Source organism: Portunus trituberculatus, chromosome 37, assembly GCF_017591435.1.
Source record: "Portunus trituberculatus isolate SZX2019 chromosome 37, ASM1759143v1, whole genome shotgun sequence".
Taxonomy (NCBI): domain Eukaryota; kingdom Metazoa; phylum Arthropoda; class Malacostraca; order Decapoda; family Portunidae; genus Portunus; species Portunus trituberculatus.
Genome location: NC_059291.1, coordinates 7,157,920 through 7,176,686, shown reverse-complemented (window position 1 = coordinate 7,176,686; position 18,767 = coordinate 7,157,920). Strand labels below are relative to the sequence as shown.

At 41.2% G+C, this 18,767-nt stretch overlaps 1 protein-coding gene across 1 annotated transcript in view; it reads left to right on the top strand.

Moving 5' to 3' along the window:
* Positions 1 to 18,767, top strand: part of LOC123514267 (FMRFamide receptor-like) — a 96,725-nt gene that overhangs the window by 67,416 nt on the left and 10,542 nt on the right. Inside the window, exons 5-6 of the mRNA XM_045272028.1 lie at positions 6,769 to 6,918; positions 13,446 to 13,575. Coding sequence (XP_045127963.1) covers positions 6,769 to 6,918; positions 13,446 to 13,575 — 280 coding nt within the window. The remainder of the gene's footprint in view (positions 1 to 6,768; positions 6,919 to 13,445; positions 13,576 to 18,767) is intronic.

Here is an 18,767-nt window from a genome sequence, read left to right as displayed (position 1 = left end):
GTAGACGATTTTATTGACATTAGGAAGGGTCTACGAAGATCAGAAGATTAATAGCCACAGTCTTCACTATTCTAATTCCCCATATTTTCTGAAACTGTATGAAATCTCCAAATAATAAGCAGAATGAAAACGGAAACACGTCATGGTACTGAAGGGTTTAATTATTCAAAACCATAAGAACTCTCTTATCATTGCTATTCACGCCTCTATGTCTTTGTATAAACCTGTATGCTCAAACACCTCTGCCTTTTAAATCCACTTCATTCACCCCCTGTATTGGAATTTCCTGTGATGCATCAAAGGTGTTCCCATAATCATAGTGACCGCTTATTGAGCATTGCGTATCATCAGTGGACATAACACCCACAAAACCCAAGTAATCATGTGTATGGCCCTTGGGAAAAGAGTGATGATGAGAGACCAAAGCGGTGACGAACACTGAACATAATCCCGTATTGGTAAAAGCTTAAATAGAAAAAAAGAACTGATTCCTACATTTATTCCATGGACAGCTTAACTTAGCAAGAACTCTACATCACTAAGGGGCAAAAACACTCATGGCAACCCGACTAATAAGAAGTATAGGCTCTGAAAAATAATCCAGACAGGAGAGCGAAGTGTTGAGGAATAAAAGACGTAATAAACCAGAATGAAAATACGTAGTCCAAAATAGTTACCAATATTCTTTACTACACAGTGTATAAGCAATAACTTGTGATGGTGCAAGTTTCCGTTGTGCTGGTGATGGAGGGAGTGTGGAGGGTGTGTGGGGAGAGAGGAGGGTACAGTGCGTGGAGGTTGTGTGGAGTATATGTGGAGGGAGAGTGGAGTGTGTGCGGAGGGAGAGAGGAGGGAGAGAAGAGGGTACAGTGCGTGGAGGTTGTGTGGAGCGTGTGGAGGGAGAGTGGAGGGTGTGTGGAGGGAGAGAGGAGGGAGAGAGGAGGGTATGTGGAGGGTTGGTGGTGTGGCAAGCCAGCGGATCTATTCACTGTACAAAAAATCATTCCTGATAACCCGGCAAAAGGATAAAAGCCACGTGTCGCTTTCAAACTTCTCTAACATGTTTCAACACGCTCGATAGCTCACCACTACCATCACCACCACCACAACCACCACCACCACCACGAGCAAAGCCTACGAGTCTGTGTGTATTGTTCCTGCCTTTCAGTCTGGCGCCACGATGATCCAAGCCTGTATGTGATTACACATAAACGATGCACAGACAGACAGACAGACGGACAGACAGACGAAGAGACAGACAGACAGACAGACAGACAGACAGACAGACGGATAAACAGACAGACAGACAGACAGACAGACGGACGGACAGACAGACAGACAGACAGACAGACAGACAGACAGACAGACAGACAGACGAACAGACAGACAGACAGACGAACAGACAGACAGACAGACAGATGGACGGACAGACGAACAGACAGACAGACAGACAGACAGACAGACAGACGAACAGACAGACAGACAGACAGACAGACAGACAGACAGACGGACAGACAGACAGACAGACAGACAGACAGACAGACAGACAGATGGTTCGATATGTATATGGATAATCTGATGTTTCTTTTATTGTATTGTTTTCATTATTGTTGTTGTTTTTGGTGGTGGTGGTGGTGGTGGTGGTGGTGGTCATGGTGGTAATGTTGTTGTCGTTGTTGTTGTTTTAATAGGTGAGTGACTAGTACTCGTGGTCGTCTATGATTAAAGGGTACATGATATAGTGTAGACCTCTGGAGTATATATATCGTCATCATCATCATCATCATCATCATCATCATCATCCTTTTCATCATCATCATCATCGTCATCATCATCATCATCATCATCATCGGCATTATTTAACTTCCATTGGTCTCTACAATGTAATTTATCAGTCTCCGTGTAACAAAGACTCACCTTAAGGCAGAAGCACACTGATTGATTACCTTTCTGCGCGTCTGTTGCCTTAATTCCTCCAGCTTCCCCTCAGTTCTTAAAAGTAGAGTCGAAAGGATCTCATGCAGGCCGGCCCTCTTTAGCCCGTATTCAGAAACACCTTGCTCTCTCATTACGATAATTTTCCAAGGCCTCAGACACAACTAGCCGGGTTTACAAGACAGTTTCTCCTTTTAATTAACTCAAAATCTTGCCAATCTATCACCAGAACCATAAAAATAGCCTTAAAAACACGAATATCTTCAACTTAAACTCGAAATCTTGCCAATCCATCACTAGAACCATAAAACTAGTCTTAAAAAACACTGGTATTCTCAACTGGAGCCTTTGGAAACAGTGATGGTTACAGAGCAAAGCGTTTCAGAATACGCGCCAAATTTATCACCTTCTATAGGAGAGCAGTGGTGATTCAAACTGACCTAGACTTCCTGAATAACCACAATGCATCATCTCATTCTCGCCTTTCATCTTCCATACCTTCCATAACATTCATCTTTCTCTTTTCAATTGTGCTTCTCTTTCTCCTCCACCTCTTCCTCCTCCTCTTCCTCCTCTTCCTACGTGTTTTCCTTGCCATTCAGTCGCATCACCCGACCATTAGCAGCGAGACAATAGTGACAATACAGTGGACCAAATGTTTACCGCCCGTCCTAATGCTCCTCTCATCTATGCAAATACGCGGACCCTCCTCGCATCACCCTCAGGAGCCGCTATATTCTCTGTCATCCCTCGTTTTCTTCTCCCTGAACCACTCAAAGAAAAGGTAATGTAAAATATGGAGCTCCCAGTGGCGGCGGCCGTATATATAACTGTTCTCTGAGTTATGCTAGTGGAATGGGAATGGATAGCGGAGATAACGTGCAAGTTTCATGGTTGACCGTCTCTTGGCAGTGTTGTAATCCGCGTTTCCGAAAATAAAGTATTTCGTTGTCTTGTGTCGTGTTGTTTGTTATGTTTAAGAGGGTCTGGTGGTAATTGTTGTGGTGTTTAGTGGTGTTTTGATGTGTTTAGTGGTGTTTTGACAAGGAGTTTGCATTTTTTTTTTTCACTGGGTCTTGTGGAGATTCTTAAGGTGTTGGGGTGTTTAGTCGTGGTTTGATGGTAATAGTGCTGGTTTTGATTAGTTTTCTGGTCTTTCATGAGTTTAATGATGGTTTGACAAGAGTTTTGCATTTTTTACTGGGTCTAGTGGAGATTTTTAGGGTATTGTGTGGTGTTTCCTGGTGTTTTGTTGAATCAAGTGGTGGTTTTGGTTAGGCTAGTGGTGTTCTTGATGTGTTTAATGATGGTTTTGATGAGTTTAACTGTGGTTTGGTTAGGTTAGTGGTGTTTGTGATGAGCTTAATGATGGTTTTGATAAGAATAGTGATGGTCTGGTTACGTTAGTGGTGGTTTTGATGAGTTTAGTAAGGTTAGTGATGTTTTTGATAAGTTTATTGATGGTTTTGATGAGTTTAATGATGGGTTTCATAAGAATAGTGATTTTTTTTATGTAAGAGGGAGAATAAGAATAGTGGTGGCTTTGATAAGAATAGTGGTGGCTTTGATGAGTATAGTGTGTTTTTTTTATGTTTACTGATAGTTCGACAAGGATTTTACATTTTTTACTGGGTTTAGTGGAGATAGTTAGGGTTTTCAGTAGTGCTTTTATGATCCTAATAAGAGTTTAATGAGTAAGGTTCGTGTTTAACAGCTTCAAATTTAGTGGAAGCTGTCTTGTCGGTATTACGGTTTTCATTCTTGTCTTCATAATTCCAGTAATAGCTTAGCAAAATAATGAACATTCGAAACGGGCTTTAATAAAAGATAATAAGGTGTTTAAAGTCTTGTTCAATTATTATAATAACATTTCAAAAATTTTACACCATTAATAATCTCTATTAGAAGTTATTGGCTACTTTCATGATCTTAATGATAATTTTACCCTTCAGTATTAGGACACGTTTTCATAATTATTCTGCTTATCATTTAGCGATTTTATGCAGCTTCAGAAACTCAAGGAGGGGTGTTAAAACAGTTAAAATTGTAAGGTCTCTGGCCATTAATCTCCCGACTTCCATAGACCCTAATATAAATAAAATCGTCTAATCTTTTCCTAAACTCATGTTGAAAATGCGTCACAGTACTGAAAGGCTTAACAAAGATCTTGCAGCGGGAGAAACAAGAAACATCCAAGAGATCACAAGTTTTCATCAGTGGAATCTGAAAACACTCTATAGAAGAAAATAAAGTCCTTAACCCCTTCAGTACTAGGACGCATTTTTACCACGAGTTTTGGATGTGATTAGAAAAGGTCCACTTAATTCCCAGTCTCCTTACAGGTCCGAAAGAGTTAGCCAAAAGAAGGGATTAATGTCTTGAAACCTCCCTCTTGAATGAAGTAAAGTCATAGAAAGTTGGAAATACAGAATCAGGCTGGGAGTTCCAGAGTTTACCAGAGAAACAATGCATATTTTTTTTTTTTTCACATCTTATCTCCTTCAGTACTGTGACACATTTTTAACACCGAATTTTAGTGTGACTAGACGATTTTATTGACATTAGGAAGGGTCTACGAAGATCAGAAGATTAATGGCCAGAGTCTTCACTATTTTAATACCCACATAAGTCTCTGAACCTGTATAAAATCACCCAATAGTAAGCGGAATCAATATGAAAACGTGTGATGGTACTGAAGTGGTTAAGATTCTGATCCCTTGGTGCGAGAAACACTAAGAGCTTCCAATGAGGTGTTCCGTTCACTCTCCTTTCTGGTAGTGATGAGAAGAGGGTAGAGTGGTGATGGTGGTGGTGGCGGTGGTGGCGAGTGTTGGGAAACGTTATAGGTGTTGGAAAGGGTTCAGGGACACGAGGGTCAGGAGCGAAACAAAGGGATACATGTTGGAAGTGTGGGAGGCTTGCCAACTTCACAGTATCGTTCGTTCCATTTCGCTTTCCTCCTCCTCCTCCTCCTCCTCCTCCTCCTCCTCCTCCTCTTCCTTTACTCACTTCTCATTCCGCTTCTCTGCATCTCTGCTTCTCTTTCTCGCCTTCCTTCTCTTTGTTCAGCTTCGTTCTTTTCCTTCTCCAGCTCCTCTTTCTTCTTATTATTTTGCTCTTTCTCTTTGTCTCTCTCTCTCTCTCTCTCTCTCTCTCTCTCTCTCTCTCTCTCTCTCTCTCTCTCTCTCTCTCTCTCTCTCTCTCTCTCTCTCTCTCTCTCTCTCTCTCTCTCTCTCTCTCTCTCTCTCTCTCTCTCTCTCTCTCTCTCTCTCTCTCTCTCTCTCTCTCTCTCTCTCTGTTATTTGGTGTTGTGTCTCATCTATTTCGCTTTTCCTTTCTTAGTCTTTCTCAGTTTTCACTGTCTTGTTTCTCCTTATCCTTTAGCCTCCTTTATCTCCGTCTCTTTTTCCTGTTCTTTCTTCTCCTTTCTTCTCTCTCCTTCTATCCTCTCTTCTCGATCATATATCCTCCTCCTCCTTCTTCTCTTACATTTTTTCTCTCTTATCAATTTTTTTTCCTTCATCTCTTTTTCTCTCTCTTACTCTGTTATATTCCCCCACCTTCTCTTTTCTATACTCATTTCTCTCTTATCTTACTCTTTTCCTTCATCTCCATCTCCATCTCCTCCTCTTCCTCCTCTTCCTCCTTTTCCTCTTCTTTCTTCTTTCCTCTCTCTTACCCTCACGGCTTTTTTCTTCCACCTCCTCTTTTTCTATACTTTCTTCTCTCTTACCGTATTCTTTTCCTCCTCCTCCTCCTCCTCCTCCTCCTCTTCCTCCTCCTCCTCTTCTTTCTTCTCCGTTCCTCTCTCTTACCCTTCCAGTTTTTACCATTACAAGTCTCCAAAGATTCTTCTCATGGGTGTCTAAATCCTCGCCACTTACCCTCAAATTAACTCAACATTCAGACATTTTTTCCCCTATTTTTGGCAATGACAGTCCTTTTTTTTATTCAACTTTTTTTTTCTTGTGTTTATATCGCTGTCCTTCGTTGGCGTCTCTCTTATCCCCCTCTCTCCATGCCGTCACCAGCCACGTCCCATCACCAGCCATTCCCTGCCGTCCTTTTCCTTTTTGGCGGCAACATCACCCCTGTCAGATACACTCCTTATTTTGCCTCGCCTCTCCTCGCCTTGCTTCACCTCCCCTTCCGTTCCGTCCCTTTCCTTGTCATCCAGTCAAGTCGTTTTTCTTCCCGTCCCGTAGCCTCCCGTTGCACCAATCTCTCTCTCTCTCTCTCTCTCTCTCTCTCTCTCTCTCTCTCTCTCTCTCTCTCTCTCTCTCTCTCTCTCTCTCTCTCTCTCTCTCTCTCTCTCTCTCTCTCTCTCTCTTCTTTCTTTTCGTCATGTTCCTGTCACCTTCTCACCTTTCGTCTTCATCTTTTCGTTCATTCACACTCACCTTTTGTTTGTATTACTCTCTCTCTCTCTCTCTCTCTCTCTCTCTCTCTCTCTCTCTCTCTCTCTCTCTCTCTCTCTCTCTCTCTCTCTCTCTCTCTCTCTCTCTCTCTCTCTCTCTCTCTCTCTCTCTCTCTCTCTCTCTCTCTGATTTATTCGCTCGTGATTTGCTTCTCAGATTTTTCCTCTCTCCAACTTTTAGCGGCTCACTTTCGTCCTGGCTGGAAGGAAGGAAGTGTGCAGAAGAAGCAGAAAATGAGGAAAATAGACGGTGGCGACAGGGCGAGGAATTTGTCAAGAGAGAGAGAGAGAGAGAGAGAGAGAGAGAGAGAAGGATACACCTCACCAAAACGCACCACACCAAAATACACCTCACCATACTTGCCTCCCTAAGACTAACCACTGTGTCCCTCTTGGCGGCCTTCTCTTGAGTACAGGAGTAAGCTGACGCGCCGTAAGATGACGCTGGTGTCTGAGCGGGACCACTACAGCCACCAGCAGGAACACAAGATCACTGTCATGCTCATTGCGGTGGTTATCCTCGCTCTCGTCTGCCAAATGCCCACTGCTGTTCTTCTTCTCTACAGGTGAGTGAATTAAGGTTATTCTCTTATTTTTTTCCTTCATTTTCCCTTCCTCGTTTTCTTTTGGTTTTGTTCGAGTTTTTATTTACTCCTTTCTATTTTTTTTCTCTTGTCATCTTCTTCTTGTTCTTTCTTCATTTTTTTCATTTTCCTTCTTGTCTTAGCTGAGATTGTTCACTTGTCTTCCTTTATTTTCTCTTCCTCGTTTTCTTTCATTTTTGCTTAGTTTGAGTTTTTATTTAATCATTTCTTTTTCTTCTCTTTATTTTCTTGTTCTTTGTTTTGTCTTTCTTCCTCTTTTTCTTCCTTTTTTTCTTTTATTTCTAGTTTTTATCTATTTCTTTCTTTATTTCTCTTTATTTTCTTGTTCTTTTTACATTTTTCTTTCTATTTTTCTTCCTCTTTTTTCTAATTCCTCTTCAGTTTCAGTTTCTTCTTCATTTGCATCTATTCCTCCTTTTTCTCCTCGTCATTTTCTTTTTCTTTCTTCATCTTTCTTCCTCTTTCTCTTATTTCCTCTTCAGTTTGTTATTTTGGGTCTATTCCTCCATTCTTTTTTTATTTTTCCTCTCCATCCATCACCTTTCTTCTTGTTTTTAATTACTTATCCTTCTTTTCCTTTAGCTTCTTTTCCATTTGTCTCTCCCTTCGTTTAGTTAAGAAGACATCCCCACCACCACCACCACCACCACCACCACCATTATCATCATCGTCATCATCACCCTTCGCTAGTGTAGATAAGCATATTTCCGTCTCACACTCTTCTTTCCCTCCTCTTTTGCAAATATTTACCAAGAAACTCGCGGTAAAGGAAGTGAGCTGAGAAGTGTCACGGAAGCTGCCCTGTCACTTCCATTGGCACCCCCAGACTCCCCTAACTCCTTTTGCTGATACCTTCCCTTACCACTGCTCTGCCTCACACACACACACACACACACATACACACATACGTACGCCTCTGTAATATTTCCTCTCTTTCATCCTTCTCATCTTATTACATACTCTTGACCTGAGACCTTTTCTATTTCATTAGCCCTTGAGAGAGAGAGAGAGAGAGAGAGAGAGAGAGAGAGAGAGAGAGAGAGAGAGAGAGAGAGAGAGAGAGAGAGAGAGAGAGAGAGAGAGAGAGAGAGAGAGAGAGAGAGAGAGAGAGAGAGAGAGAGAGAGAGAGAGAGAGAGAGAGAGAGAGAGAGAGAGAGAGAGAGAGAGAGAGAGAGAGAGAGAGAGAGAGAGAGAGAGAGAGAGAGAGAGAGAGAGAGAGAGAGAGAGAGAGAGAGAGAGAGAGAGAGAGAGAGAGAGAGAGAGAGAGAGAGAGAGAGAGAGAGAGAGAGAGAGAGAGAGAGAGAGACCATGGAGATAACAGACAGCAGGACAAACACCAGCAGAGAATGAGGAAAAGGAGGAGGAGGAGGAAGAGGAGGATGGGTAGTGTAAGTCAGCTGTTTTCCAGACCCCAGTTGTGTCACGTGGCGTCCTTAGTAAGCGTAAACAGAAGCGACATGGTTCTGCACTCTAAGGGATGTGGACTCTACTCCTTCAGTAGCACGACACCAGTTTAGTTTTATTCTGGATGACACTAGAGAGACTTTATTAACTCCTTCAATACTGGAAAACACTTTTACCTTGAATTTTAGGTAAGATTGGACGATTTAATTTACAATAGCAAGGTTCAATGGAGATCAGAAGGTTGATGGCCACAGTCTTTACTATTTTAACCCCTTCAGTACTGGAGAGCATTTTTAACTTGAATTTTGGGTAAGTTTAGACGATTTCATTTCCAGTAGCAGAGGTTCAATGGAGGTCAGAAGGTTAATTGTCCAGAATCTTCATTATTTCAATCTTGACATGAGATTCTGAAGCTGTGTAAAGTTGCATGTGATTAGACGATTTTATTCACATTAGGAAGGGTCTATAGAGGTCAAAATATCAATGGCCACAGTCTTCACTATTTCAATCCTCCTCCTGAGTTTTTGAAGCTGTAGAAAATCACGGGAATAATAAGAAGAATGAATATGTACTGAAGGCATTAAGCTTATGATGAGAGTTGAAAATATACGCGTCTTTCCTTTCCTATTTTCCTCCTCTGCTTACGACTCAGGTGTCTGTTGGAAAATACGTAGAAATAGATTGTATATAATTCTACAGTTTTTCTTTCTTGTATTTCTTTTCTCAGATAACAATATTCACGGCGTGGTTCTTTTTATTTCAAATGGGTGTGAAAAATGTCTGTACGTGTGTTATTGTTTCTCTTGTATCCTTATACTTTTTCACAAACGGCTCACTTTTAGTTTTCCTCGTACAAACACACGCACGTAGAAAGAGAATGTGTTGAGCGAGTGACAGCTGGATGTGTTTTACTTCAGCCACAAACGCACTGCCTCTTGTTTCGTTTCATGCAGCTTCCAGGTTTCGTTGTTTTCTCTCTTCTTTTTCTTCAGTTCCCTCGCGTCAAACACACATTCTCACTCTAATTCGCTCCGCCTGTCAAGTAACCGAGGCCCGCGTCACGTCGAGACTTGCTTCTAATATTGTGTTCATCCCCTGAGTAAAAAGCTGACTTCCACTCCCATTATTTTTGTTCATACGGTATTGCTCACCTCTCCTCCTCCTCTCCTTCCTTTTTTTCCTTCTCCTCTTCCTCCTCTTCCTCCTCCTCCTCCTCCTCCTCCTCCTCCTCAGAATACAAGACACAAAATACACAAATGATTTACTGATAGAAATATTGACGATAGAAATATTAACTCCTCCTCCTCCTCCTCCTCCTCCTCCTCCTCCTCCTCCTCCTCCTCCTCCTCCGAACACAAGATACAAAAAAGAAATGATTTACCGATAGAAATATTGACTCCTTTCCTATAGCTTTGCCTTCATGCTTAGTAATGGACCTCTCGCTTGACTCTCCTTTATGACTCGTTTTCCTGTGTGGCAGTGTTAATTTTCTCGATATTCTGTGTGTCTTTCAGTTTCTCGTGCTGTTTTCGTATTATTGAAACTCTCCTCTGGTCTTATTGTTTTTTATGTAAGAGGGAGAAGCTGACCAAGGGCAACACAACACGAAAAAAAAAAAACAATGCCCACTTTGTTGTCAGTCCCCTTGCAGGTACGAGAGAGCTAGACATTAAAGGGATAAATGTCTTGAAACCTCCCTCTTAAATGAAGTCGAGTCGTAGGAAGCTTGGAATACAGAAGCAGGTAGGGAGTTCCAGAGTTTACCAGAGAAAGGTGTAAATGACTGAGAGCACTGGTTAACTCTTGCATTTGACATAACGAGGCTCGATTTTGTGTGAAATACCTGTTTGTTATTTCTTTTAAGTATTCAGGTTGTTGTTTATATGAGAACATAAGAACATAAAGAAGCAGGAGGAGGAGGAGGAGGAGGAGGAGGAGGAGGAGGAGGAGGAGGAGGAGGAGGAGGAGGAGGAGGAGGAGGAGGAGGAGGAGGAGGAGGAGGACGAGGAGGACGAGGACAACGAAATGGACGACGAGGACCAGAAAGATGAGGAGGAGGACGAACGAAGAAGAGGAGAAAGAGGAGGAAGAAGAAGAGGAGGAGGAGGAGGAGGAGGAGGAGGAGGAGGAGGAGAGATGGGCTTTATTTACCTTCTGTACAAAAACAGTGGAAGGAAACATACCCGTGGCAATCCTGGTGTGAATAAAACTTCCTAATTCAACCTATCAACCCTATCCATAAATTTGGCTAATCTTTTAAAGCTCCCTATTGACTCAGCACCAACAAATAATATAGACCTTCTTATTTATTCTTTACGTATGATGGTCTTTCTTTCGTTCATTCCCTTCATGCTGTTTTCTCTTTCTTATTCACGCCATTATGAACTTGTGAAACGCAACAAAAATATGAAAATCGCGCTTGATGAAGTGTTGCGTTACTCATTTATACATAATACGAGTGTGAGCGTGTGTGTTGTTGTCCCATTATTCATTTCTCTCTGGTCAATTTCAGTTCTGTTCCGGTGAAAATGTTATTATGAAGCGTGATAAAAACATTACATTTTACCTCTTTTCTCTCAAACTATTCTCACGTCGGCTCTCTCACATTATTTCTGTTGTTGTTGTGAATGTAAATAATAAGAAAAAAAACTTCTTATCCTCAAGGCCATTTTCATTTCTTCTCCCACACAAAACATCTCACTAACGCCCTTCAGTAACATGACGCATTTTCATATTCATTCTTATTACTATTAGGTGATTTTATACAGTTTCAGTAACTTATGTGGGAATTAGAATAGTGAAGATTCTGGCAAGTAATCTTCTGACTTTCATAGACCCTTCCTAATGCTGATAAAATCGTCTAATCACACCCAAAAATCTCGTGTTGCATTACCATAAAAAAAAAAAAGCAAACTATCTTGTGAAAAATCGTGCAAAAAGAAAATTCCACGCTTTTCTCTCCTTTTCTCCATTTACGTTCCCATGAAAATGATTTTATGAAAGCTGAAAAACAGAAGCAAACACCAAACTTTACCTGATCAAAAACCACCTCAAAGACCCACAAAACTTCAAGATCTGGAGTGAGTTTTCTTTCTTTCCTCTTCACTTTATTTTATTACATATTTTTTTCCCTGTTCTTCGTGCCTCTCCCTCGGCCACCACCACCACCAACCACCACCACCACCACCAACACCACGCCTCTGTCCCTGCCTCTCCCCCGGGCGCCGCCTAACACTCTGGAATTTCATTGTGAACACTTGTCTTCTTTCATGGCAAAGGAATTTCTCAACTTAAGGGACGCGATTCTTTTCATGACTGAGGAATTTCCCAGCTGGGCGAGGGACACCACTAACACACAGGCCACGGTGATACTGTGTCATACTGTGGCCATTGCATCACTACACACACACACACACACACACACACACACACACACACACACACACACACACACACACACACACACACACACACACACACACACTCACTTAATGGAGTCTAAAAAACAGCCACGTCACCCACAAAATTACAAAGCATTCCATAATATTCTCCATTTTATGCCCAGTAATGGCCGGCCTTGCTCCTCCTACTCCACCTCCTCTTGTTGTTGTTGTTGTTGTTGTTGTTGTTGTTGTGGTTCTTCTTCTTCTTCTTCTTGTTCTTGTTCTTGTTCTTGTTTTTGTTCTTGTTCATGTTCTTGTTCTTGTTCTTGTTCTTCTTCTTCTATTATTTCTTCTTACTTCTTCTTCCCTTCCTTCCTTCCTTCCTTCCTTCCTTCCTTCGTGATTTGCTTTCCTCAGTGTACTAAAGTGTAAAGGTCATTAACATTTATCTCGTCTTTCAGTGACTGTGTTGTTTTTAAAAAGTTTCGTATTTTCATTACGTTTAGGAGTATTTTCGTACTATTTGGGCCTTTTCTCGGTTTACTGGTGTGTTTAGTTACTTTCCTTTCCCTGGCAGTGCTTTCTTTTTTTGTGTTTTGTTACCAGTGTTCCCTCCCCTCACCTCCAGTTTCTTGTTTTTCTCTCTCACTTTCAGTTTCTTGTTTTTTTTTTTTTCTCTCTCTCACTCCAATTTCTTGTTTTCTCCGTCTCTCTCTCCCTCCCTCCCAATTTCTTATTTATTTCTCTCTTCCTCATTTCCAATTTCTTGTTTTTCTTTCTCTGTTTAGTAGTGTGTTTATTTACCTTACTTTTCCTCACAGTGCTTTCTATTGTCTTCTATTATCAGTGCTCCCTCCCTTACTTCCAATTTCTTGTTTTAAATCCAATTATTCACTCTACGCGGAGTAATGTATCCTAGGGTTTCTCTCTCTCTCTCTCTCTCTCTCTCTCTCTCTCTCTCTCTCTCTCTCTCTCTCTCTCTCTCTCTCTCTCTCTGTTCATTATTGTGTCTTTATTTCTCACTTTATCTGTCTTCTTCTCTCCTTTTCTTGCAGTTTTTTCTTTTTCTTTTAATTCCTTCATTCCACTAGTCTTTCACGCGGAGGAATGTAATGTAAGGTGCAGCTCTCTCTCTCTCTCTCTCTCTCTCTCTCTCTCTCTCTCTCTCTCTCTCTCTCTCTCTCCGCCAATCAACTTCACAACTTCATTTTATTTGTATGAGTAATGATAGAGTACATTTGGGTCTCTCCTCTACTTCCTTGACGATTTTTTTCTTTAATCAATTTTCTAATCTTCGACGTGCAGTGATGGAAGACTAGTGAGGTAATTAAACTTCTGCATTTCCTACTTCCTATGACTTGACTTCATTTAACCCCTTGAGTAGCATGACGCGTTTCCATATTCAGTCTGTTCACTACATTTGTGGGGATTAGAATAGTGAAGACTGTGGTCATTAATCTTCTGGCCTCCATAGACCCTTCCTAATGTCAAAAATAGGGTCTAATCGTACATAAATCTCAAGGTAAAAATGTGTTCCAGACTGAAGGAGTTATGTGATTTTTTTGGGGGTGTCTAACTATCTCTAACCTACAATGGGAATAACAACTAGGCCTTTTTTTCTTGTTTTTTATTGCCATTAGCCAAATTTCCCCTTTTACATGAATCAAAAGTAACGTGCTGGTCTCTTTTCTTCCTCCGCAGCACTGTGTTGGAACCGCCGCCGAGAACCAAGGAGTTTGCTGTCATGCGAGGCCTCGGTAACATATTCAACCTTCTCAACGCTATCAATGCTGCAGCCAACTTCATCCTCTACTGCTCCTTCTCAGACAAGGTGAGATCTGGCGTGGGTCGTGCTGTGTGTATGTCTGTCTGTATGTTTCTTTGGTATGTCTCTCTCTGCCCTTTGTCTCTGTCTATTTGTCTATCTGTCTAGTATGTCTTTCTGCATTCTGTTTCTGTATCTCTCTCTCTCTCTCTCTCTCTCTCTCTCTCTCTCTCTCTCTCTCTCTCTCTCTCTCTCTCTCTCTCTCTCTCTCTCTCTCTCTCTCTCTCTCTCTCTCTCTCTCTCTCTCTCTCTCTCTCTCTCTCTCTCTCTCTGTATATATAGTTTTCTAGTTTATTTGCTTATTGAGAGTGTAAAATATGATGCTTAAGACGGCGAGAGAGAGAGAGAGAGAGAGAGAGAGAGAGAGAGAGAGAGAGAGAGAGAGAGCCGTTCCTGCCACGAGTCTATACGTTTAGATAAGTGGAATAAACACAGAGAGAGAGAGAGAGAGAGAGAGAGAGAGAGAGAGAGAGAGAGAGAGAGAGAGAGAGAGAGAGAGAGAGAGAGAGAGAGAGAGTCGAGGTGGAGCGTCGATCTCTTTCTCTCTCTCTCTCTCTCTCTCTCTCTCTCTCTCTCTCTCTCTCTCTCTCTCTCTCTCTCTCTCTCTCTCTCTCTCTCTCTCTCTCTCTCTCTCTCTCTCTCTCTCTCTCTCTCTCTCTCTCTCTCTCTCTCTCTCTCTCTCTCTCAAGAAAGTACCTGACACGTGAAATGACAGTAGGAAGAGGAGGAGAAGTGGGAGGAGGAGGAGAAGGAGGAAGAGGAGGAGAAGGAGAAGGAGAAAGAGAAGGAGGAGGAGGAGGAGGAGGAGGAGGAGGAGGAGGAGGAGGAGGAGGAGGAGGAGAAGGCATTGTGAGGGAAATATAAGAGTGAGGAAGGCATGAGTAGAGTAATAAGGACATACCTGAGTTCCCCTAGCTGACTGGTGCACTGATATAGGGATGGGGGGTGGGGCGGCGCTGAGGGGGTTAAGGAGAATGGGAGAATGTGTGGCTCTCTCTCTCTCTCTCTCTCTCTCTCTCTCTCTCTCTCTCTCTTGTATCACCAATAATGGACATGTTGAAGATAATGAATGGACTTTATAAACAGTATACTTATTTATTTATTTTTTTTTTACCCTTATGTCCAGATTTTTCGGTCACCTGTATGACTATAGAGTTATACTGTATAGTGATTACATTTCTTTATAGTGAAGGCCTTGAATATCACTCCTGGTTGTTTATTCTTATCATGATACATTACTTTTCCCTGTTTTGACTTACGGACACAGTAGAGTATTGGAGGTACTTGGGTTAGCCTTCTTGCCCTGTATGGAGTTGACCTTTCCGACATCCAGTAAAGCAATGCAAAGTGGCGCCTGGCGTTATAGTGCATAGAAGAAAGGCTGAAGTGTTTTAGTGTCATATTTTCAAACACTGGTCTTCACCTCCACTATTTCAAAAGGGTTTAATTAAATTCACACGAGTTCTTTTTTTTTTAAGGTTTTCACGCTTCTAGAGGCAGATTGACAAGATTTGTGCATTATTAACTGGAGAAACACTCTTGAAAGCCTCGCTAATCACCTCTGTGGCCTTGGAAAAACAGTCATGTTGAGAGAGCAAAACGTTTCTAAATACGGACCTCTCGCATTGTGACAGTTGACAAGGCTGCAGAAATGTTACGGTTACTATTATGGGTCTTTCCTTCCCAGTGATGTCGTGTAAGCCTCGTTAAATTATCATGGGAAGCGTAGAAACACTCACAGTAACTTCTGCTATAGTTTTTTGTGATAGTTTAATACATGACATTGTTTTTCTCTCCGCATACCTCTAGTCTTTCCTCCATATATTCCTCCAAATGTTTCCTCCATCTTTCCTCCTTCCATACAGTGTTTCCTTAATGTTTCTTCCACCTTCCCTCCAAAATTTGTCGGAATATGAGGCAGAAACCTTTTGAGAATACCGGCCAAAGATGTTTCCCTCGTGCTGGTGTATAGTTCCTGCGTACCTCCATGGCTCGTCCTCTCCCGTGTTGCCTAATTTGACCATTAACTCCTTCTGTATCATGCCGCGTTTCCATATTCGTTTTGCTTACTATTTGCTTCAAATACTTGTGTGGGGATTTAAATAGTGAAGACTCAGGCCATTAATCGTCTGACCTCCATAGACCCTTCTTAATGTAAATAAAATCGTCGAATCATACCCAAACTCATGGTAAAAAATGCGCCCCAGTACTAAAAGGGCTAAAGAATGAAAGCGCCACTACAGGCGCCGTCCAGCATTCAAAACCATTTATTCTCAAGCACTTTAGTGGCTCATATTCAGTTTTAACAAGCACTGACGGAAGTTATTGGGGTTTTCAAGAGTGGTTTCATGAATGCAGTAACAGTTTAACAAGCATTTTGCCTAATGAATGGGAATAACATTCATGAAAACTCCACTTCTCATCTTTCATCGCCTTTACCGGCAGACCTAACGAGGAAACAAAGCACTAAAGAAAAAAAAGGATCCAGATTGTATGTAATATTGACACGTATTTGATTAAAATGCTTTCTTACAAGGATGAGTCTTCCTCAGAGGTTAGTAGAGAACTATTAGAGATTAGTGTGATGATTTGGTGCACTATACGATACGAGACTCATGATGAATCAGCTAGTTAGCCGTGGTACAATGGAACCACGCACGCTTTGGGGTCTGAGGGATCTCCAAGCACACGGGTTCGAATCCTGGCCACAGTTCTAGTGTAGGTAGGGCTTCCTTACTCGGGATAGCGGTTCTGTAGCGGGTGGGCTTTCACATAGGAAGTACCCTAAAAAGTATCTTCTTTAGCCCATAAATTCCCGTGAAAAAGCCCACATGGTATAGAAAAAATGTCAGTCAGGAATCGAGTAACTTGTTCCCTTCACTTCCACCGTTTTCAGTGTCTTCCCTGCGTCTTAACTGTCTTGTTCCGCGCAGACTATCATTTGTCAGACTTTGTAAGGAGACTGTCAGCGGATCAGGTGACTTAACAATGAGTGAAGGAGCCAAACGAGGTGGAGCTGATTGCGGAAGACTGTTGACTTGAACTGTGGTGTGATGTGACGTGGAGAGGGAAGAGAAGGTTGGCACGTGTTGTGATAAGGGGAATTTAACCTTTTCAGCACCGTGACAAGTTTTTATATTGACTCTGCTTACTGTTTGGTGATTTTACACAGCTTTAGAAACTTTCGTGGGGGATTAAAATAGTGAAGACTCTAGCCATTAATCCTTCGACCTTCATGGAGCCTTTCTAATGTCAATAAAATCGTCTAATCACATCCAAAACTCATGATGAAAAATTCTGGTTACTATTTGTTGATTTTACACTGCTTCAGAAACTTTCGTGGGGATTAAAACGGTGAAGATTCTAACCATTAATCTTCTGAACTCCATAGACCCTTCCCAACGCAAATAAAATCGTCTCATCACACACAAAACTCATGACAAAAAATTCTGGTTATTATTTGGTGATTTTACACAGCTTCAGAAACTTTGGTGGGGATTGAAATAGTGAAAACTCTAGCCATTAATCCTCTGACCTGCATAGAGCTTTCCTAATGTAAATAAAATCGTCTAATCACACCAAAAACTCAAGGTAAAAATGCACCCCAGTACTGAAGGGTTAACACAACAAAGAGAGGAACTGGCAACTCTAATCGGTAAGCTGAGGTCAAGGAGAGGTGACGCTCACAGGAATACACTAACACACTAATGAATATGATAAAACCTTTCTTTTTTTCTTCCTTCTATCTTTATTGTTGAACTGCATCAGGAGAGAGCGAAAAGAAATAGAACAGTTCAGAAAAAAAACCATTCGTCATAGTTTTTCATGTACCAAAAGCAGCGAAAAAACACGAAATAAAAGGAGAAATGTAAAAAAGAAACACTCGTAAAAAAAAAAAAAACTGTCATGGTTGTTTTATATACCAAAAATAACGAAAAGCATGAAACAAAATGAGAAATGTGAAAATAAGACACGACTCATATATATATCTTTTTTTCTTCTTTATTCTTCTTCAGTTGCATCAAAATATCGGTAATGAAAAAAAAGAAAAAAAATGAAAAACAAATGCAGCGAAAACAACAATACTTTTCTTTTCTAACTCTTACAAAACACCAGAAAACAAAATCACCGCCAAAAAAAAAAAAATGGAAAAAGTGAAGAGAACAGGCAATTTTTTTTACCGTAACATCATCAAAACAGTGAAGATAAAATAAAAAAAAATATAATGAAGAGAACAGACAATTTTTTTACCATAACACCAATAAAATAAAACAAAACATAAAGAGTGAAGAGAGCTGACATTTTTTTTACCCTAACATCCTCAACCCAAAACCACAGAAAAAGAAACAAATAAAAAAAAAAGGCTGAAGAGTACAAACATTTATCAAAACAATGAAAATAAAAGGAAAACAAGAAAAAAACAAGAAAAACTGAGAATATAACAAACCTCCTTCATAGTTTTTCCGTTTGTTTATATTTTTTAACTGCGTCCAATCATCTGCCAGAGAGAGAGAGAGAGAGAGAGAGAGAGAGAGAGAGAGAGAGAGAGAGAGACTGAGAGAAACACAAACACACACACACACACACACACACACACACACACACACACACACACACACACACACACACACACACACACACACACACACACACACAGACACAGATACACAGAAAGACATGGACAGAGACAGAGACAGAGATAGAGAGATATAACAAACACTCGTCACTCGCCTTCCACAACAGTTCAGTAACCCTCAAGAACCATCCATGCCTCTTGCTTCCTTGGCGGTGATGTGTGACGTGGGCTGGCGTTCCTTGACTTGTCCAATTGTCGACTGTGAATGAAGGAAAGAGAAAAGAGGAACAGTTTGCACCATTTTCTTGTGTCTTCCTCTAATTAAGGCAAACCCCGCGCGTTAATGGGATCTGTTTAGTAAGGTCTTGCACACACACACACACACACAGAAAGAGAGAGAGAGAGAGAGAGAGAGAGAGAGAGAGAGAGAGAGAGAGAGAGAGAGATAACAGTGAAAAAAGAGTAGAAAAAACGTAACAATAAAAAAATAAAGAAGAAATAACGGAAGGAGATAAAGAAGAAACATTAAAAGATACGAGAAAGAGAAAGAAAAAATAAAGAAAACGGAAGACCGTGAAGATAAAACAAGGACCAAACGACCAGAGAGAGAGAGAGAGAGAGA